The 22981-nt window shown below is 34.6% G+C and overlaps 1 protein-coding gene across 1 annotated transcript; it reads left to right on the top strand.

Annotated features, from left to right (window-relative positions):
• The first annotated feature begins 119 nt into the window (after positions 1 to 119).
• LOC138318904 (signal recognition particle 14 kDa protein-like) lies at positions 120 to 5428 on the top strand. The gene is made up of 5 exons (XM_069261714.1): positions 120 to 205; positions 309 to 381; positions 3585 to 3691; positions 3995 to 4027; positions 4196 to 5428. Exons 1-5 carry the CDS (start codon positions 182 to 184, stop codon positions 4286 to 4288), a joined length of 330 nt encoding a protein of 109 aa, XP_069117815.1. The 5' UTR covers positions 120 to 181; the 3' UTR covers positions 4289 to 5428.
• Positions 5429 to 22981: the final 17553 nt, after the last annotated feature.

The raw sequence follows: 22981 nt of genomic DNA, 5'->3' as shown, positions 1-22981 counted from the left end.
CTTGTGTTTTTTTCGTAATGAACATTTATTTTAACCGATTTCTATACGCTGATTTTGTCCGAAAATACCTTGTTGCCCTTTTTTTCATGTACATAATTTATTTCCGGTAACGAAACGGTTGTGGCTTGGAGGACATTCGGGGTAGTTGACACTTCCGGTTAATTTTACGTGGACTTGCAACATGGTGCTCCTCGAAAATGATGCGGTAGGTATTTCAAACATCGAAGTGGACTTATTGAGTGATGTGCCTTTGATATTGTACGAACAATGTTTTATTTCACATTGATATATTCTATATTTCTTTACAGTTTCTTAGCGAACTCACCCGGTTATTCCAGAAAGGCCGATCATCTGGTTCCGTTATGCTGACGATGAAAAGATGTAAGATCTATTTGATTACGCCAACGTTTTAGACCATATGCCAATGCACAATATGATATTTTAATCTTTCGAGTCAGTGTTTGTAAGACGATTATATTACCAAAATTTAGTACACGTGAAAACAACTACAGTATATATTCTTCAGAAAATCAAGTAATGAAGTTATAGTATATTGTTTTGTATTTACGTTAAGTTGAGTATATACAAAACGACTTAAATTCCTTTAAAATGTAAAGCCACAAACATAAAGTTTCAGTGATAATGTTTTTAAAAGCAGAGCAGTTGAGAAATCCAGTTGACCATTGACTTTTAGCAGGTGCATAAGTCCAATAATTATAACCAGAAACATATATACATAGAGATTGGCAACTCCGCCATTTTTACGATAGGCAGATGTACCTCTGTATGTGCTTAGGGGTTTTTAGATAAACTCTTAAATAGTTAAATACAGCAGAATAACTTTGATATGTTATAAAAGTTAAGTAATTTTCAGATGGTTTGAATACGATTTTGGATAGAAAAAGGTTCCTCTTGTTTAACTTGTGTATTAATAAAACTAAATGCACTTCCGGTTTTGAAAGGCTGATTTTCGAAAAACCTGGTAAAATTGCTGATTTTCATGCTTTCAAAAATCATATTAAATAACTTAAATTGGGAAAACTGATCACATCAAACCATGATATAATGTTTAAACTTTGTATTTATGCAAAAATATTATGTTTAAAAGAATACACTTAAAAGTAGTTAGCCAAGGGAAAATGCCTATAAACTGGAGGTCCCGCTGCCTGTCAACAAAGACAAAAAAGGAGTTTCCAATCTCTATGTATATATTTTTCTGTTATAACCATCTCAGAAATATGAAGAGTCAAAAATATGTTAAATAAAACAGACATGTGTTTCAAACCAAAGACTCAAGTCATACCCATAGGGGTCTATCACTCAGATGCCGAAATATTCTTAATATACAATTTAATCAATTAATATACATGTAAGAACAAACATTTCATCAATAGTCCATATTTTTATCTTTCACCAACTAAAAATAAATTATATTCATAAATTAACAATTATTATGTTTAAACTTTATAACTTATACTGGTAACCAAAGACAATAAGATAAGATAAGTTTATTTCTGATTTTCTAGTTCAGGACTTATATGTAAAGTCCTCTATACCAGACTCAGACAAAATATAGAGTAGAGTTATATACAGTTAATACATTTTTATTCGGTAATAATAATAATTAATGATGTATAAAGGATTTGTAGTTGTATAAGAGTTCTTGTTCTTTCCAATGTTTATCTAACGCATTTTTGAAGGAGTTTATATTTGGCGCCATCACTACTTTCTCTGGTAGATCGTTCCATATCTTAGTAGCTCTTAGTGAAAAAAAGTTTCTCCTAATCTCATAGTTAGATCTTGTATGGAATAGCTTCCTCCTATGCCTCCTGCTGCTCTTGGGTCCGTTGCAACTTTCCATAAAGATATAATGTTACAACATTCTGAGTCATATACTCCGTCTAAAATTTTCAAGAGTTCTATCATGTCTCCTCGTATTCTTCTATATGCCAATGTTGGTAATTTCAGTTTTCCAGACTCTGACTGTATGCTAGATGTGACATTCCTGGTAGACATTTTGTCGCTCTTCTTTGGACATTTTCTATCATTTCTATATGCTTCTGTAGGTAAGGCGCCAATACGGGGCAAGCATAGTCCAAATGAGACTGAACTAAGCATTTATATAGCTGAATAAATGATTTGATGTCTAAAAACTGAAAAGTTCTTCTCAAAAGTCCAAACATGGAATTGGCTTTTTTTACTTTCTCTGATATATGCATGGCTGTCGAAGCTTAACGTGGAATCTGCAACTACTTCTATATCTTTTTCTTGGTCTATATGTTGCAGTGTTTTTCCATTGAGCTGGTATTGTATAATTTCCTCACATTGGTTTCTTGTTCTCTGTTTGTGTATCCTCATGTGTTTACATTTATCTGGGTGCATATTTAGAAGCCACGTTTCACTCCATTTCGACATTGTATCTAAATTACTTTGCAGATCTAAAGCATCATTTTTGCCATGGATAGCCTTGAATATTTTAGTATCACCCGCATATAAGTATACGTCTGACTGCACTATGTCTGGAAGATCATTAACAAATATCACAAATAATAAGGGTCCAAGAACTGATCCTTGTGGAATTCCTGATGTTACGCTTGTCCATTCGGAATTTTTGCCATTCACTGTTACCATTTGATATCTTCCTTTCAAAAAAGATGAAATCCAAGTTTTCATCTGCTGGTTGAAATTATATGAGTTTAATTTATTCAGTAAACGGTTGTGCGGAACTGTATCAAAAGCTTTCTGATAATCCATGTATATACAATCAACTACGTCACCTTTATCTAAAGCAGTTGTCCATTTATCCAAAACTTCTAAAAGTTGTAATGTTGTTGATCTACCTGATAAGAAACTGTATTAGTTTGTTGGTGAAGTACTTGTTTTTCCTCATAAATGTTACTATATGATCCCTTATTAGAGTTTCTAGTGTTTTACAAACAACTGATGTGAGACTTACAGGCCTATAGTTTCCCGGTTCACACTTATCTCCTTTTTTGAAAATGGCACACACTCGAGCCCTTTTCCAATCATCCGGGAGAGTTCCTGTTGAAATTGATTGGTTGAATAACTTCGTTATTGGATATGATGTTGTATCAGAGGTGTTTTTTAGGAACATCGGGTGGAGTTCGTCTATTCCGGGGGATTTGTTCGGTTTGAGATTTTTTAGGATCTTTGATACAGCTTCTTGTTCTATATTCATTTGTGACATCTCTTCGGCAACTTCTTATGTACAGATGAGGGGTCGTGTCCGATTCCTGTATGAATACACTGCTAAAAAACCGACATAACACTTCTGCTTTTCCCTTATTTGATGTAACTTTAGTTGAAGTTTTGTCCGCTGGTTTTGCATATAGGTCTCCAATCTCGACGTAGATTTAGATTTTATATAATTCCAAATCGCTTTTGGATCAATTATTTGTATGCCGGAAATTAAGCTATTTCAACCTTTCTAATTTTTGTCAGAAATATTAATTTTTGACTATATTGAATTTATTTTGTTATTTATTTAAAGATGATGGTAGAACCAAGCCAGAGCCAAGAAATTTGACTTATTTGAATTTCTAGTTTTTTTAATTTGTTTACAGATGATGGCAGAACCAAGCCGGAGCCAAGGAAAGGAAAACTTCCAGAACCAAGTGAATATAAATGTTTGATCAGAGCAAATTTAGGAAACAAGAAAATAACTACAGTTGTAAGTGACAGGGAAGCATTGTTTAATATTTGCTTTTTGTTTTCATCTGATATTGTTCTTTAATATCATAAACTATTATTTAGGTAGTTATTCAAAATGTACATGGATTTATGTCCTGTAGATTTAATGTTCAATGATATTTCTTGTATTGTAACAAACTTCATGTATGAGGTAAAGGGAGTTCACTCTTCTGTGTCTATTGAATCTTGATATTATATTTGAAGAACAGTCATCAGGTTTACTTAATTGTAAGATTTTTCATCAAATTGAATATGGTGATAAAGCTTTATGATTTTTTTGCAGGTAAACCCAAAAGACGTAAATAAATTCCATATGGTAAGTTTATAATTGACAATATCAATAAACTATCTTTAATATAGTATGAATGCTTTAAGACACAGGCATTTAATATAACTGATTTCAATATTAAATTAAATCATACTTTCCTATTTTATGGTTTTACAAAATCATCTTTAATATTACTGCATGTCTCCTTTGTTTCAGGCTTATACCAATGTACTAAAAGGTAATATGGATGGACTGAAGAAAAAAGATAAAAAATCTGCAGCCAAGAGTAAAGCAAAGGCTACTCAGTAAACTGTGTAAAATACTTCTCATGGGTAGAAGTTGGTATGCATCTTGTGGTTATACCTACTGTTACAAGGATGTCAACTGTTAGACATACCCAATATCAGGCTATTCTGTAATGTACTATCTACCAAGGACTGAGAGGAATCTTTAAAACTTATTATATTCTAGTTATATTCTTCAAACCAAACATCTGACCGTTCCCAAGTAATTGATATTAGTCCATTGGATATGGAACTGTGAACACAAAATGTCCAAAGACTACAATTAATGAGTAGCGAAATCATTCAATGTGTTGGCCCATAATCTTGGACCATACCAACATGGAAAACAAAGATTTATTTGCTACAATAATGCTTTCCTTGATAATGAAATAGTTCCTGATGAAAACCCACCTAGGCTGAGGTGTACATCTACAAGATGGGTCAATGGGATCCAACTGAAGTATAACTTTATTGACTTAAAACAAATCTCTAAGTTTTGATGCCTGTAAACTATGTTAATTGTGTAAACGGTTATAGTTTGTGTGAGGTTTTATATGGAATATTAGTTAGTAAAGACGATAGTGGTGTGGTGAGTGTGTATTTTGTGTGAGTCAGTAATGATGAGAGTTGTATGTTGTCTCTGTGTCGAAAGAAATTATCACCACCTTTAGTTGGTTGTGAATGTTCAGTACAAAATGTTCTATTATATTGGATACTATTTTGTTAGAAATACCCATTCAATTACTTTTTAGTTGAACTTGTGCAAGAACTTATGCTTTTAGTAATTAACTCTGTAGTACAAATTTTGTGCTTTGTAAGCTAATGACGTACACTAGGTGATGTGTAATTTTGTTATCCACTACCCTAAATAGGGTGCATTTTTTGCCCTATTAGAATAATAGCACTTCATTCCAGTTAAACTTTAGTTGGTGGTCATAATTTCACATTTGTATGTGATGGTGTTGTGACAACCGGGTGTATAGAAATTCATCCCTTTTATGACATACTTATAATCACACCTTCATTTATGTAGTGATCATAATATTTTTTGTTAATATATAATAATAAAGATGAGTGAATTCCTGTGCATGCACACAGTGATTGTGTCAGAGGAAAGGAGTTGCGTATTTCATATGGTGAGAGTTGAAAATAAAACTGAAAATTTTGTTGGATTTCTTAATTTTTCACTAATTAATTGATAATAACTCTAGACTAAAACAATAGAGTTCTGCATTGAATGTAACTAAATTTGGCCAGAAACATCCTTGAGGGAAGGGAAAATAGTATGTATTCATTTTAGCTCTGAGCTCACAGGGGCAGGAGGGCAGAGCCCAATAAGGGAAATAGAGGTAATTCATTTAAATCGCTACTATTCATAGATTTCTGCATGAAATGTAACTATACATGGTCAGAAACATTCTTAGGGGTAGGGGAACAGACTTTGTATAAATTTTGGCTCTGACCCCCTGGGAGCAGGAGGGGTGGGGCCCAATAGGGAAATAGAGGTAAAGTCAGTAAATCGCTACTAGTCATAGAGTTATACATGGATTGTATCCTAATGACTAGAAACATCCTGTGGGATAAGGGAACAGACTTTTGTGTGGGCCTGAACCCCAGGGACAGGAAGGGCGGGGCCAAATAGGGGAATTAAAGGTAAATTCTTTAAATCGCTACTATGTAGTCATAAAGTTCTGCATGGATTGTAACCAAATTTGGTCGGAAACATCCTCTGAGAAAGGGGACCAGAATTAATATAAATTTTGGCTCTGACTTCTTTGAGCAGAATGAGAGGGGCCCAATAGGGATTATAAGAACTATATATTTAGATCCTTCAGAAAAAACCCCAATGAACCTGTATTCAGAATATAACTTAGCATTACAAACCAGGTACAATGAGCGATACAGGCCCTATGGGCCTCTTGTTTAAATACGCTAAGGTACGCTAATAGCGCAAGAATGACCGGGCCTTCAAAGATGGTCATATGCTTACTTCAACAACAATTTCATGTTCAAAATGGATTCCCGCATACTTCTGTTCAAACCTCATTTTCCATAAACAAAGTTTTTCCAAAGTTGTATATGTAATTGATTTTTTTTATTCTTTGTGGGCTTAAAATAATTTTGAGTTGATTCTTGACAGTATATTTAAGTTGACGGATCTGTAACAGGCTATTTGATTGATTGATGCCAGGACGTGCCAGGTTTGTTGGTGGAGGAAAGCCGAAGTACCCAGAGAAAAAACCACCGAACAGCGGTCAGTACCTGGCAATGGCCCCACATGGGATTCGAACTCGCGACCCAGAGGTGGAGGGCATGTGGTAATATGTCGGTACATCTTAACCACTCGGCCACCGCGCGCGGTCCCCTCAGGCTAATCAGTCCCGGGAATGGAATAGACTATAATTACAACGTCGACGTGACTTTAATATAGTCGATGTGTTTTAATTAGGGATTTCCATTGAGGATGGAAATCCCTATTGTTATTGTTCTGTTTTTTCTTCTTATTCTTATTTTTCTTTTTTTTTCTTATTTCCACAAATCTTGTTAGCAGGATATCTCAGGAACGGAATAAGGTACGACGCTCAACTTTGGACATGTTATGAATGTACATAAGATCTGGAAATGTACGTTCGATTTTTTACAAAAATGTTCAAGGTCAAGGTCACAGACGTAAAAAACAATTTTTTGGAACGAAGTTTAAACGCTCATAACTTCATTACCGTACGCTGTACATCGTTCACGTTTTGTTATTCAGACAGATCGTGACATTGCGCGTGCTTTTCCCATGCCATGTTATCAGAGATTATGTCAAGGTCAAGAGTTCGCTACGGGGTCAAACAAAGGTCAAAAACGAAATTTACCACAGAAAAAATTTGAAAGTTGAATATGAAAGGTCATGCCCTCAGAAATATATAATGACAAGTTTTAAGGTCATGAGATCCAAAATGGCGGAGATATAGGCCTTTTAAAAAAGGCTATTTTGGTGTTTTTCCCGCCAAAAATTTTAAAGGTTTCAGCGCCTTTAATACTTAACATACATGCTTGAATTTTTGTATAGATATAGCATGGACGAATGTCTACAGAACTTATTCCTTTTTATTGACCTTGACATTCATTCAAGGTCACAGGATTCAAAAAGCTTTAAATCTTTAAACGACTTCTTCTTTATAAATAAGAGGTGTAGAGCGCTGAAATTTGGACACGTTATGTACGTACATGAGTGCTTGAAATGTACGCTCGATTTCGGAGGATAACGTTCAAGGTCAAGGTCACAGACGTAAAAAAACTGCTTTTTTCGAACGAACTTTAAACGCTCATAATTTCATAACCGTACGCTACACAACATGTGCGTTTCATTCTCCATGTAGATCACGATAATTCACGTTTTTTTCTCATTACTTGTTATCAGAAATTATGTCAAGGTCACGAGTTCACTAGGGGGTCAAATGAGGTCAAACAAAGGTCAAAAATGAACTTTACCATAGAAATGTTTCGAAGGGCGCATATGAAAGAGCATGTTCTCAGGCACATAAAATGACCAAATTCAAGGTCATATGATCCAAAATGGCGGAGATATAGGACATCAAAAATCGAAATTTTAGTTTATATTTGCCCTGCCCGAGCCGTTTCAGCGCCTTTATACCTGTATGTACGGTGTTGATTTTTCATACCGCTGTTGTATGAACTTTTGTCTTCAAAAGTTATGGGTTTTAAAGGGATTGTATAGAAAAAATGGCGGAAATATAGCTCTCCAAATATGGCAATTTGTTCCATTTCCTTATTTTTCAACGTAATTTGTGTGCTCGTAGCGCCTTCATAATTTAATGTAGGGTGTTGATTTTTTGTAAATGTAGACTTTAACATATTATCTGTATCGGGTTTCAATTTCAAAGACAAAGCACCGAAAATGGCGGAAATGTTGGTTTTCCAAGATGGCCGCTGGCCCACTTCCTTTTTTGGCGAGGATCACCTCGCCATTGTGATCCTGGTTGCAAAATTCTCTTACAGTCAATTTCCTCAATATGATTGGCTTAGAAATTGCTCGCAGATACTAGCGCTCCTAGCGGCAGTGTATTCAACAACTTTGATTTTACCGGGAATTTTAAATAGCAAATTTTGAATATGAAAGTTACCGATATAAGCGTATCTGTAACGTTGAAATAGGAATAGTATATTACGGCTTTTATATCCTTACTATATACACTATCCAAAAGATCTTCTGTTTGAAAATTTTCACCTGAATTATTTACAAAGTATCTAGACTTTTCGTTCCCAAAATGGTGTTTACAATGAATGAAGACGTTTCGTCCCAAAAATGCTTCGCTTCGAAGCTGGTTCCCCCCAGTCGTTTACTCCCTATTAGTGACAGTTATCCCGCAATGGAAAAAAAATGAAATCAATATTTCACCTCGAACATCAAAATTGATACCTTAATGCATTTTGTAATTTGAATCAAATTTGTCTCGGAGCAAATACATTTCATGGCGAAATGGAAATGCATTTATCACGGCTGTGTTATGGCACATGGCGTTCATCCGGAACTACAATGGAAGAAAGACAACTCTAACAAAATTTTGGACAAATTTGGTCTACTGATAAAATAGTACGTGACAGACGGTGAACATTTTGTAAATGTCCAAGGATGGCGTAATCTTAAAACTAACGGCAGTTAATAAGGTATGAATATTTACCACATCCATAATTATCGATAATTTTATAAGCACATGTATAAATATCAGATTATATCCATATACTAAAGTACGTTCAGAGATTACCACTAACCATACTTTTAAAACATTTCAGTTATTTTCACCACAGGAGCTTGACGTTTTGATCATATACATACAGCATATTCATTAAACTAGGTAATACGAAGTAAATTTTTGGCCGAATGACATAAATCATATATGGAATGTTCATATAACTCGAAGTGATATTTTTTGGACTACTAGATCGACGAAAATGCCGATTTCTTTTTCATAATTCTTCCGTAAAACGGCACTTAAAAAGCTGTTTCAATCTGTAACAAATGTAGAGAAATTAATTGTTAATTGTTTAGCAATTATCCTGAGTTATATTTTACCAACAAGCATCAGAGATTAGCAATCAAAACTTACATAAACATATTCCCGACTCTCACTTGCATTGTGTGATCACTCGAACGGAACTAATCTCTACCACCTGGCACAGTCTTAGAAATAAAATCGCACAAAAGCCCACATGATCACTGTTTTTAGTGCGATTACATCTTAGGGTGTGAACAATGTTAGTTTTTTTTTAACTTTTCACTCAACAAAATAGACTTTACGCTTTTCATGATCAGCACCATCATTTTCTGTATAACTTATTAATTTACCACTGTACCCATGCATACGTGTGTATATTTATACTTCTTTGTGCACATTATATAACAACTGCTATATTACAAACAATTTATGAAGGACAAAACTCTTACATGTAAGAACAGGAGGACTGAAGAACAGCGGGAATTAAACTTCAATAATATTTCCTCTATGCTGGTATTGGTATTTATGATTAAAATGTTTAATTATATGATATTAGCCTTTTCAGTAATTACTCTGTTAACACATTTATTGTTTCCTTATGTTTTACAGAATGTCAGCATGCATGTTTCATTTCAACTGGAAACAGTCTAGGAGAAGAATTGTGTGTGAACAAAAAAGAAGTAATTTTCAACTGTGGAAGCTTAATATTGTAATAATTATCAATCCGAAAAAATTACTATCATCATCTTCAAATTCCTTATTGTGAATTTAACTGTAATATGATTTAAGCATATACCTGACATTTGTTTATATTCTATGACATGTACATGCTTGAAATGAAATGAAATGAATAAATAAAAGATAATTTAAATTTAAAACACAATATGACATTAGCTGGTATATTTTTTGTCAAAAACATTTTAAGCTTATCGTTCATAACACACTAATCATCACCTTCGAGACAATTTAATGAAAATTAATTAAACATTAATTTGTATAACACAGGTCATCTTATGTTTTCCCCGCCTTGGCTATCAATGTATTAATTTTACTTTTTTTTTTCGGTCACCACATGAACTGCCTTTAAATCAATCACACCAATGAGACATACATTTACTGCATTCATTATAACACTGTAAGGCAATTCTGCAAGATCAGCGAACATTGTTGATTTACCTTGAATATCTACATGCACAGTATGGTACCATATGTAACAGGAGAGGAGAAAATGTAGCGGCAAGACCGGGATTCAATCCCGGGACTCTCCGAACACTAGCTAAGTGCTCTACCGTGCTCTACCTTGTCGTCGATAATCGACCCAGTCCAGTCCCGCTACACTCCTCCCTCCTTTTTTGAATACATACGAGACCCTTTCAAACACCACAACCGTTGGTTATTTAGTTGGGTGCCAATTCTGTAACAGGAGAGAAGAAAAAATATAGCTCTTCGGACTGAGCTACCTGATCACCGATAGTCAACCCAGTCTGATCCCGCTACAAATATTTATCTGGTTATTTTATCTCCCTTCCTATTTTCAATCTACCTTTATGACTTAGAATCTTACCTGGTGGAAAAGAATATTTTGTCTTACAAATCTCGACAAATTATGCACACTGTGATTGTTGCAAGCTAAACTACGTATCCGCTAGCTGATTACTGTTGATTGTTAATGATCTCAAACACACTAATTACTTATTGTGCCAATGTAAATATATTCTACTCTTTTCAAATATTCCTGATTACTATTCATGTGTAATATCTCAAAACATTGACATGTGCACGGAGTACGGCGGACCAGACAGCCGATGTTTTGGACATCTGCTAGATATTTCAGTTTCAGGTTACGGTGGCCAATAAAAGAAAACAAACACAATGCAGTTTTCATATGTTATTTCTTCTAAATACAACACTTTTTGTGCAAGTTGTCAAGCATTTATGGGGAATATTTTGCATTGAAATTGTCACCTTCATACATCGGTTTTGGGACTCCCTGGACATTGTATTTCCCCATTTTTTGATGCGCAAAATATACTGATAGAAGATTTTTCAGCATTTTCAGCCCTAAAAAGTACCTGCGCAAATTATACAAGTTTTTACGGTATATGATATTGAAATGTATCCCAAACTTTTTATCATATTATTTGCCAATAACACTGTTATGATATCAGAAATATTTGATGGTCTACAACAAATGTTACCTGAATTTTAACAATATTGCATAACATGGAAATTAGAACTTAATATCAGAAAGATAAAAATTGTGATATTCTCAAGACGTAAATCGGTACCACAACACCAGTTGATGTTATGGAATACAGAATTAGATTTATAAGAATTGTTTACATATCTAGGTACAGAACATAATGTTAATGGTAGTGTTTTTAAAGAAAGGGAAAAAACCTGCTGAACAAACAATTAAATCGGTGTTTGCTATTTTTAAGAAATAAAGGAATGTATCTCTTCCTGTTCATCTTAAACTGAAAATATTTGATTCACTTGTAATGACAGTTTTAGTATACTCATCAGAGGTATGGGGATTGAAAATAAAAAAATGTTGTAGAAAAATTCAATTGTAATTTTGTAAAACAATCCTGAAGTTAAGAAAGTGTACAAACAATTTCATGGTCTATGGTGAGCTAACAAGTTATCCGGTTTGAATTGAAGTTCGGATACAATGTATATCAATCAACTTGCTGTTTTACAAAAGAATAGTTACAAAACTTGTTAAAAGTAGACCAATTGACCAATTTATTCAAAAATCACGTGGTGATATTGATAAGTCTTCTAGAGGACAGACATATTCTATATTTAAGACATTTTGTCATAGAAAAGTACGCCTCTTGTCTTTCTCTGCTGCAAACGATACTTGTTAACTGATACTGTGGTCCCAGGAACTTGATGACAATAGTCATTAAGAATGGATATTTTCATTAACATCAAATTAACAAGGAAAATGCTGAATGTGTTATAAAATCATTTGACATATAACATCATAGGAAATATTAGAATAGGCTTCCAAGATTTTAGTATTTGTCTCTTATTTTACACCTTGGTGTCCAAGGAATCCTCAAAAGTCCAAACTGGAAGGAACACCAGCCAAATATATTTCTTATTGTACAAAACTACAGTAGTATTGACCTTAAAAATATATTTCTCCTATCATCAAGACCGAGCCATTTAGTACTTTCAGTACTTTGATTTTAGTAAATTTTACCGTTATTTATGAATTTTCAAAGAAAATTGTTTTGAATTAGATGTGAAAGAGCATGCTCTAAGACACATAAAATGACCAATTTCAAGGTCATAAGATTCAAAATGGCGGAGATATAGGACATCAAAAATCGAAATTTTAGTTTATATTTGTCCCTGCGCGAGACGTTTCAGCGCCTTTAAACCTGTATGCATGTAGTAGGGTCATATTTTATGTGAATTTATGTAATAAATAAAAGTGGTATAAAAGTGTATTTGAAAGATGTTTCAATATTTGCAAATATATAATTTGCAGTGAATAACAATATTAGTATGTATCTATGCCGTGCCGTGTTTTACTCGCGTGCGTAATATATCGTATATATTCGCGAGCGCTGCGTTTGTCTATATGTGTATGTACGTACAGTATATGTTTGTGTACCCGTTAGTAGTGTTCACTGACGGACTTTTATGACGGACAGGACATGTGACTGTTACGGACATTGACGAAGTTGTTTGATTGGTCAGTGTGGTCAGTTTAACGTATTTGATATATATCTTTTTTGTATTTCGGGATATTTGAATTTCGTCCCTGTGCTTGGTTGGACGTTTCGTTTGCCCGGTCGAGAAATTCATTAATTTTGGTAAGTCTTGCTTTTCGGTTGTTCTAGTATTTGTTCTTTATCTTGGTTAATACATTATTCTATTTTCCCAGTATGAAAATGGTTTGAATGTGATTATTATAATTTAGATATTTTTAAAAATATGAAATATATACGGATAAACATGTATTGTATACATGTGATCCGATTATTGTAATTGTAAAGTGTGTAAAATGTCTAAGTTATATATTTCTGAAATGAAGTAAGAATTGTGTGTTCTTTTATATTGTAGTTCAATCTGTTGTGATTGCATGGTCGTACTCATGACGTACGGAGCTAGTATACTTTGTAGTGAATACATCAATTACATTGATACACCATACGTGTTGTAAGTGTGTGTTTTTACTTTCATATATCATATCTATTTTTCAATAATACGTTTTCGGTATTGTGTGAAATGTAAAGTTTGTCTTTGAAAGTTATTCGCGTGATTCGGTGTTGAATGAATGATATATGATTTGAGAGTTGAATATTCTAATTGTGTTTTATTATATTTACAGAATGTTTTTAAAATGGAATAAACATACATCATAAAGGAATCTGAACCCAGCGGGTTTGTCATTTATTGAACAAATTCCACCCGCTACATGTACAATGTTGATTTTTCATACCTATGTTGTATAAACTTTTGTCTTCAAAAGTTATGGATTTTAAAGGGGTTTTATAGAAAAATGGCGGAAATATATATAGCTCTTCAAATATGTCAATTTGTTCCATTTCCTTATTTTTTTCCGTAATTTGTGAGATCGTAGAGCCTTTATCATTTAATTTAGGGTGTTGATTTTATGTGAATGTAGACATTGGCATATTGCCTGTTCAGGGTTATAATTTCAAAATCATGAATTAGAAAATGACCGAAATATAGCCCTATGAATGTGCCGTTTCGTTCACTTTTTTAACGTAAATTTTACTGTAATTTAAGAAATTTCAAGGGAAAGGCTTTGAATCGAATGTGAAAGGGCACGCTCTCAGACACATATATTGACCAATTTCAATGTCATATGATTCAAAATGGCGGAGGTATAGAACATGAATTGTCCTTTCAGCGATTTCGTACAGTAATTGAGATTACATGATGTCACCAAAGGGAGATAATCCTCTAATACTAAAACTCGCACGAGTTATTCCGCATTGGCCCAAGATCTTTATAAGAAATGGAGAATTTTTTGCACTTTAAAAAAAACCTGAAATTCTAATGTGTTTACCTATTCATTATCAAAATTGATATTTTGAACCTAAATCTCAATCGGAATTTCCAAATTTATATCACGGTTATCAAGGAATAATTACCTGTCAGAAAAAAATTTTTAATTTTGAAATTCATAATTAGCTAGCCAATCAGCAGCCGGGTTAAAATTCTGTCCTGGGCTCAATCTTCGTTACACACGGGCCGTTTCGAAGGTCTTTTTCATTTAGTTTTGAATACTTTTCGGGATGTTTTAAGTTCTACATGTACTACACGTATATATGAACAATGTACACGTGTTTGCGTAAATACACGTACATGTGTAGCTACACCGCATACATGGGAGGCCGTCCTTACGTGACCCTAGCTGTTAATAGGCGTACATTTGAATAAACAAACAACAAAAGTAATGCACAAACCCAATAACTGACAGGTTTAAAAACCTTTTATGTGTGTGGCAGAGCTGTCACCTGTGACACCGGATGTTCAAACACAACCGGTTCAATTTGAAAAACTACCCGGCCGTTTTGAGATCACAGAACCTATAGAGGACCGTGTTAACGTTTGCTACTATTCAGGTTAAATGAAGTTATCAAAATTCTTTACAAATTTTACATCTACATGTATTGCCGACCCATACATTAACCATTAACTGATGTACCCTGAATATATCCAATCAGCAGGTTCCGATATATTCACCTCTCTATGAAATCTAGTGCCCAAAAGGGGATTCCCCTAAATCTGTTTTTCGGTTGGAGCAGACTACTTTCGTAAGAAACGCTTTCTGATTAATATTGAGTGACATCGCCCGTTCGTTCAAGCAATCGTCCGTTCGCTAACATTACTTACATCATTACAAAGGTGGAAATCCCGTGTTAATATAGTCGATGTTATAATTATTCTTGCATTAATAAACTTAAAAAGGCACTTTTCTAATTAGTGCTTATTCAATTTATTCCGTAACTAGTTATTCAATATTACATTTCTAAAACTGCAATTAACGAAACTCCCGTGTTTGCGGAATAAGAAAAATTAGTGTAAATACGCGGAAAACTATCTTGGATAAGTGTTTCAGGCCGATATATATATATTTTTTTTTGGGGGGGGTGTCTTATAAATCTTATTATACGTATTGAGACCCTTGGTGTTGTTCGTGGCTGTTAACCATGTGTATCACGGGTCAGCCCTGACCGATGGCCGTCTTGTTGGCGCCACTAAGCAAAGGGACATAGCTACAAAAAAAATGTAGGTGTAATGTCCGTACAACTGTAAATGATTCTAATTGTAGTCGTGGTTATTAACACATAAGATTACCCAAGGTAAAGCTACAAATGTAGGTGACCCATCCGCATAAAAGATATACCTACCAACATATCATATTCCACTTGCCCACGCTACGATTGACAATGAGTTTTGCCTAAACAAAATACGCCCTTATAATACATGTTTTGGCTGCTGATCGATACCATTCGTTCATCTTGCGTTAAAAACTGATGACGCGTGGAGAAGGCAATTAAATTTATAGACAATAGCACGTACACAATTTTAAAGTGACACGAATTGTTAACTGATGAACTTTGTCATGACATACTGGCATCGACATTTCGTAGCATAACTCAATGCATGAAGAATTTCTAGCCGTGCAAAGCGCTTTTAGAATTACTTTTTGCCAATAATGCTTGACAATTCTGAAATACGATTTGCACCAGGGAATTATTCACATATCAAAAGAATAGCTTTGACGACTTAATTTGAGATATTGTCATTTTGTGAGTCTCTTGTGTATGATCTGATACATCCTCAATATGCCGGGAGTTACTATCACTGTCGTTATCGAGCCCTGGACTATGTTCTAGCAAAACTGAGGGTTTTTTTTCCCATTGAACTGCCTTCAGTTTATATAACGACAGTGAAAGTAAACACTGGATTATAACTCCACCGTAGCCGGTCCTTAGCCCGTGTTGAGAGAGGAGTATATATATAGTCTCGAGTAAAGGTTGGAATCTTAATCTTGACATTATAGAACCACCACCAACAACAACAGCAACAACCCCTGGAGTATCGAGGTTGGTTCCGATAGCACCATTGCTAATTCTATATAACTTAAGTTGGTGATACCGAGGTTGAGACTGACGCTTGAGTTTTTCTTTCTTGTCAAAGTGGAAATTATTGCCAACATTTTCATCCCGTGTTGATTAATCGGTAAAAACAGCATACAAATCACTTGGTTATCATTATTTTTTGCGATGCTTGTAAGTCTCAGGTTTCGATGATTATTGCATTGTTTATTCCTTTTACTAGAAACAAAATATTATATTATTTTACAATTTTTAACATATACGAATTCAGTAAAATGACATTGTTTAAATAAGATACACACGAAAACAAACGTTCCGGAAGGAACAGTGTCCAATCTATCACATGCAGTGATTATTTGATTATTATCATATTTTGTACATATTATATGCGTGTCTTAACAACGCATTTACATTCACAGTTTCTACATAAAAACACAATCCGTGCTCTTAAAAATCTGTAAGATGTTATGCACTTTTAAAACCCCAAGGAGTCGTCAATGATTACTTAATTACAATGTTACTCCGTGCAATGCCCTTTTATACAGCCTTTTCTATGGTTTAGCTCACTTGTTCTACAAGTAATATTATGTAGTAATTCTTAGCATGGATGGATTATCGGGACGTCACTATACTGACTGTTATTTCTATTCTAGGGCTGATGCTAGCGAGTTCAAAAGATCACAATTAATGGAAATTGCATCAGTGAAATTGGCTTATTTCATACGCAATGCATGTTGATGAAGTCGTAAGGCCTGTTAGAGACGAGCAGACAAATTACAAGAATATAGGATAGGATTTTGGCGTCGAGCCTAGCTGTTATGGCTCGAATTAATTATGCAGTTCTGACAGTCGAAACAGATCTTTTTTTTTTCAGTTATTTAATTTTCCTCATTATTTCTATCTCAATTATCAAAAGTGTATTCATTGCAAGACCAAAATATTGTCAAAAAGATATTTAAGTGGATGATTCTACTGATTAGACAAGTTACATGTCAAGGTAATATTGATCTGTATGTTTTATTCTCTAGTTTATTTAAGGATAAACTTGAATAGATTTTTTATGTTATGGAGATATCACACAAAAATCTGAGTGTACTCTAAATAAACCTCGGAGCGGTTTATGATGAGAGTACACTCAGATTTTTGTGTTATTTACTAAAGATAATCTGTTTAATATTCAAAATTCATTTTGGGACTCTTATCTATGAAATCATTACGCCATCATCTCAGTCAATCAGAAGCAACGTCACAAACGAAGACAACATTTTTTTCTTTATGGGCTGATTAAGTAAATTTTTAAGCCAATAAAAATGCTCGTAACAAACAAAATTGAATTATTTTATGATAATACTTCACTGAACAGACATGCATCGTAAAAGAATACCTTTACACATACAAAATCGATGTCCCATTATTTGGACACTTAATCAGAGTAGTTCGGATAACCAAAATGTGACCGATACTTAAAACTTCTATAAGTATACTTACTGCATACTTCCAACCTCTCACAAAGGAAAAATATATGGCCAATACATCTCTTGCTACCAAAGCTGAGTCCACACATAATGCCCTTTTAAAGCAAATCATGATTACATGGCAATGAAAGGGGTTGGACATGTGTGCAGTCGGCATTGGTTACAAATGCTGTAAGAGAGGGGAGGAAATAGACCAACTTCATGTACATGTAACCCATGCTGACAAAATTTATAAAAAAAAGACAATGCAATAAAAAACACGTTTATTTAAAGTGAATAGTCGGGCAAAGAAAACCCGTCTAAATGCGTTCATTGGCCTTCCAAAAGTTCTCACATATTAATACGACGGTCAAGTTCTGCTTAGTTTCCCAGTTCTGACCATTAAAGTAAAAAAAAGTTGAAAGCATTGAAAGCGAGGCTGCGTGGAAATGTAACCACGGACATAGTGAGCCGGGAGGACGTTTTAGAATTCCCAAACTTTAAATCAATTTCTTCGTACGCAGACAGATTTTGACGAGAGATTTTTTTTCCATTTCATAAGAAATTATACTGGATACATTCACACCATTTTTACCGACTTTAGCCATCCTTGCCCGACTGTTCACTTTAAATAATGTATCATTTAATTATTATATGGTTGTTGAAAAGCTACTTAAAAGTATTGTTAGGAAGAAAATTAACTCTGCGATCATCTAGGACCCTTTATGTCAACAAATGACATTATGAAATGAATAAACATGTATGCATCTATCAATTCAAAATACTGATTGTATTGATTTTAAACTTACCTATTGGTTTGATTATTTGGTTAGATTGTGGATACTTAGATATTTTAGGGGAACACCCTCATCAATGTATGCAGTAAATGTTATAAAAGGAGATATAGAATTATATCATCATTTAGATAAATCAACAAGAATTCTCGGCCTAAAACACACATTGAAATGGAGATGTATAACGAAATGAATGTCATATAACTTCTATATCTCTTAAACATAACAATGATAGAAGTTAATTAATACGTGATTAGCTACATGAAAACACCTCCTTTACGTGATGGTGATCCGTGGTCTCCAGTAGGCCGGGATCTAGGAGGGGTCTACGTCCACCCCCCTCCCCCCCCCCCACCTCTACAACTGAACGAACCAATGTTTTTCTGAAGCCTTATGACCCACTGATAACGAAACCAAGAGGTCAAATTGTATAAACTGGGATGAAGGTTGATAAATGGTGCTTGAATCATTCCACCATTCGAAGAATCTGGATCTGGTGTAATTTCCTCTATTTTCCTGAGAAGTCTGAAACAGCATATACGATATTTTTAGAATCTGAAGGAGATCCCATATCCCTGAACCTGTTGTTCCTGATATAAACTCTGGCCATGGATGGGCCATGAAAGATGACAGGCTAGAACACCACTGGTAATGTAGTGTCACCTCAGCTCATCGACATCGAAGACGACGCTCTGGCTTTCGACGAATTGGATACTGATATCTCGATTACTCTGATTTGGACTGCATGTACAAGCTACCAGACATGCCGAGTCACGTCAGACGATAGTGCAGTGAGGTGGGAAAGCACGCACAATGATAATGGTTATAATTGAGAACCAGTGAAAGAAATATGTGACATTGTGGTATCCATCTGACATTTTGCTAATAATATGCATAGGAAATAAACGAAACTGTGACTTGTCCTACCTAGATATTCTGTCAACTTTACATTCATGTTTCCTACTTATAAATCGCCAATAGTCAAACTTATTTAAGGAACTTATAATACACCAGGAAACTGTAGTGTCAGCGGTTTGGAGTTAGAAAAATAGCATATACCCAGTATACGCACCCATCATTTTGATACTTCATTTGTCTACTTCGGTTGAAAAATGTTAATGTTATGACTATTTTTCAATTGTTAGTGAAATTCGAGATGGCGGCCATCTTGATGACGTCATAGACGGAGCTTATACAATGTTATCATTGCTTTTTTGTTGGTGTTGTTTTTACGGATTGATAAGAAGTCAAATAACTGATTAGAAATAATAGTTTGCTGTTGTCAAACATTTTTGCTGCGTCAAGCCAAATATGAAAAATTTGCTAAAAATTACCATTTTTGAGCTTAAGATCCGATTTTTTCATTTCCTACGTAGAAATGTCTACATATATTGGATTATATGGTCCTGATATGTATTTGTTGTTCTATTGTGGTCATTTTGATGCCTCATTTGTCTTCTTCGGTTGAAAAATGTCAATGTTATGACTATTTTTCAATCTTTAGTGAAATTCGAGATGGCGGCCATCTTGATGACGTCATAACCGGAAGTTCATCCCAGTTTATACAATTTGACCTCTTGATTTCGTTATCAGTGGGTCATAAGGCTTCAGAAAAACATTGGTTCGTTAACTTGTGGGGGGGGGGGGGTGCACGTGCACGTAACCCCCCCCCCCCCCCCCTAGATCCCGGCCTAGTAAAGTTTAGAGTATCGAGAGGGCATGATAGACTTGTGTATTTTACAATGTGCTGCCTCGCTGGAGTACCATGTTGTACAGACGGAAGGTGTTGCTTTATTTGGAGTATTACATCACTAAAACAATATGTCATGGGTCATTATACAAAAGATGCGTAAGTGAACATTCGTGCTAAAAATAATGACGAAGACAATTACATTATATAGACAGTGGCGGAATGTTAACGAACTTTGTCATGGAATGCTCACATCGACATAATACTATATTTGCCACATTTCAAATTATACTTGACACTTTGCTCAACACGGTCACCTCAAGGGTATATATCAGATATCATTACATGTGTGAAATTCACTCTCAAGGACAACACAATTTTCACTCACATAGCTAGATTCTGGCTATTGGATAGCTTTATGTTGTTAGCTGCAAAACTGACGCAGTATATTGGAATTCTTCTGCTATGAAGAAAAGCATCAGTGAGCCTGCCACACTATACGTCACGAAAGATCTTATAAGATGTTCTAACGTGGAAAGAAATCATTTTTATTGTAGTCGACACCATCCACAAATTTCATTTAAACGGTATGGCTTATCCAGGAACTAACCTAGGATTTCAGATGGTCGATGGCATTGAAGTTTAAAGCAGACGATCTTTCCTGGTCCAGAAGACTCCATTGGTTACTATCACTGACGTTATATCCACCAATGAACTATCTCATAGTAAAACTGAAGGGAGTTCAAGAGAAAAAACCCTGACAAATCACAGGCCAGCAAAAATTTCCTTTGAAGACTACAGAGAGAGCGATACCCAACTTCAAAGCCAAACAGTCAACCACATAGTACCATTATTTGATTCTTTTGATGTACATCAAAGGATCAATTTACATGTGTTCTCTGTTGCCTTGAGTTTTACGATGAGATAGCCCAAGGGTGGATATAACGACAGTGACAGAAACCCCTGGAATATCGAGGAGTTACTTCTATAACGTGTAAGGCTGGATAGAGAGCGCAATGCATCATGGACTGTAGTTGGAATGTTTTGTAGCTATCTTTTGTTCTTTTCTTTCTTTGAACCAACCGTACACTTGCCATTGTTCTGGATACAAATCTCGTTAAGTTAAAATAGAAAGTCACCGAGGGTAGTGGATTGACGTACAGGCACACAGAATATGGTTCCTTCTACACATATAAAGTTGTCAGTTCGAGCAATGAAGAATATGATCGATTTTTTAATTAAGACAGTTTTGAAGTGAGCTCTTGTACCAAAAGGGAATTCATTCTGATACGAGTAAAGTCTTCACGCCGTTTTAAAGTAATTAAAATCAATGAAAAATACTATAGATTGACATGTGTGCCAAAGAGAAAGTTGTATTGACTTAATCCACATGAAAACTGCTGTCACTGTGGTATCTCTAGGGGTACACAATATTCTTCTAATACAAAATACACATGAACTCTTTGTTCATATTGAATTTAAATGTATTGCATGTCTATACTTTCCAGTTATAGAAATTCGCCAGTGCAAGTTCTTTTCGTGGCGTTGTAATGAAAGTTCTCGGTATCTTCCATGCTCCTCTGTTCCCCTCACGCTTCTAAAGATATATCCTGTTGACGTACTTTGGCGTTGCCAGAAATACACTTATCTTGCATGTGCTATCGGTTGATTTTATTCTGGAGATGGATGTATACGTACTGTTACTGATTAGTACTGTACTCCAAGTACAATATCCTAACGATAACGCGGGGAACATGCAGAGTTATAAAATCTCGCTCCTGTTGAAAGCTGTCCTCACAATGTGTCCATATATAACCATATTGAAATAAATGAATATTAACACGACTTGACATTAGTAATGTTAGACAAACATCCTTAGCAAATACCATCGGAGTAGTTTAATCACGATGTAATACTAGTCCAATACAAAATGTATTTAGATGTGCAGGATATATATGATCTTGTGAAAGTTTAGAGTGTGCGATTTGGAGTTAAAATAGTTACAATTTTAAAGAACTTTAATTGTATGAGCTCTATTTATGTTGAAATATGAGATCGGAATTCATAAAAGGAAAGAAAAAACACAAACGTTCAAACAAACTTTATTCATTTGTAATAGTGTACCATTCGGTTAAACAGCATACAGATATATCAGTGTATGTCTACATGTCAAAAAGACCCATTTCGCGTCATTGCTTTCTTCTCATAGACCAAGTTAAACAATCAGTCTGTATGTGATTTATCCTCTTTTCATGAATACTCAACCAATGAGAAACAGCAGTTAATAAGAATTTGATCCCCTAATTGCAACAATTTGAAGAACGATTTATCAAGAATGAAGCGTTGGCTCTAAAATCATTTAAATGAGTTTTAAAGAAGCTATGTGCTCATCCCGTTTATCAGTTTCTCTGCCTAGGGACGATAACGCCAAAGAGCTCAATCACATTGTACATTATAGACTAAAAATAAAACAATAGATATCAAACCAGACTGTATATATTCAACATTAAGAAAGTAAATCTAACAGATCCCTTTCTGAGCAGCATTGAGACCAATAGCAATTCCAAACTCACGTATGATAGAGATAAGCCAGCCCTAGCCAGTTCTATACTATTTTCTCCAAACAATGTATAAGGTGATCGTATATTTTTAGGAAAAT

This window comes from Argopecten irradians, chromosome 3 (assembly GCF_041381155.1).
Source record: "Argopecten irradians isolate NY chromosome 3, Ai_NY, whole genome shotgun sequence".
Taxonomy (NCBI): Eukaryota; Metazoa; Mollusca; class Bivalvia; order Pectinida; family Pectinidae; genus Argopecten; species Argopecten irradians.
Note: the sequence above shows the minus strand (reverse complement) of the source record. Positions and strands in the feature narration are given on the sequence as shown.

Excerpts from the sequence above, each read along its gene's own strand:
- LOC138318904 (XM_069261714.1), top strand. The coding sequence starts at position 182 with ATGGTGCTCCTCGAAAATGATGCG. Across the intron at positions 382-3,584 it reads TATGCTGACGATGAAAAGAT|ATGATGGCAGAACCAAGCCG; the intron begins GTAAGATCTATT and ends ATTTGTTTACAG. Across the intron at positions 3,692-3,994 it reads ACAAGAAAATAACTACAGTT|GTAAACCCAAAAGACGTAAA; the intron begins GTAAGTGACAGG and ends ATTTTTTTGCAG.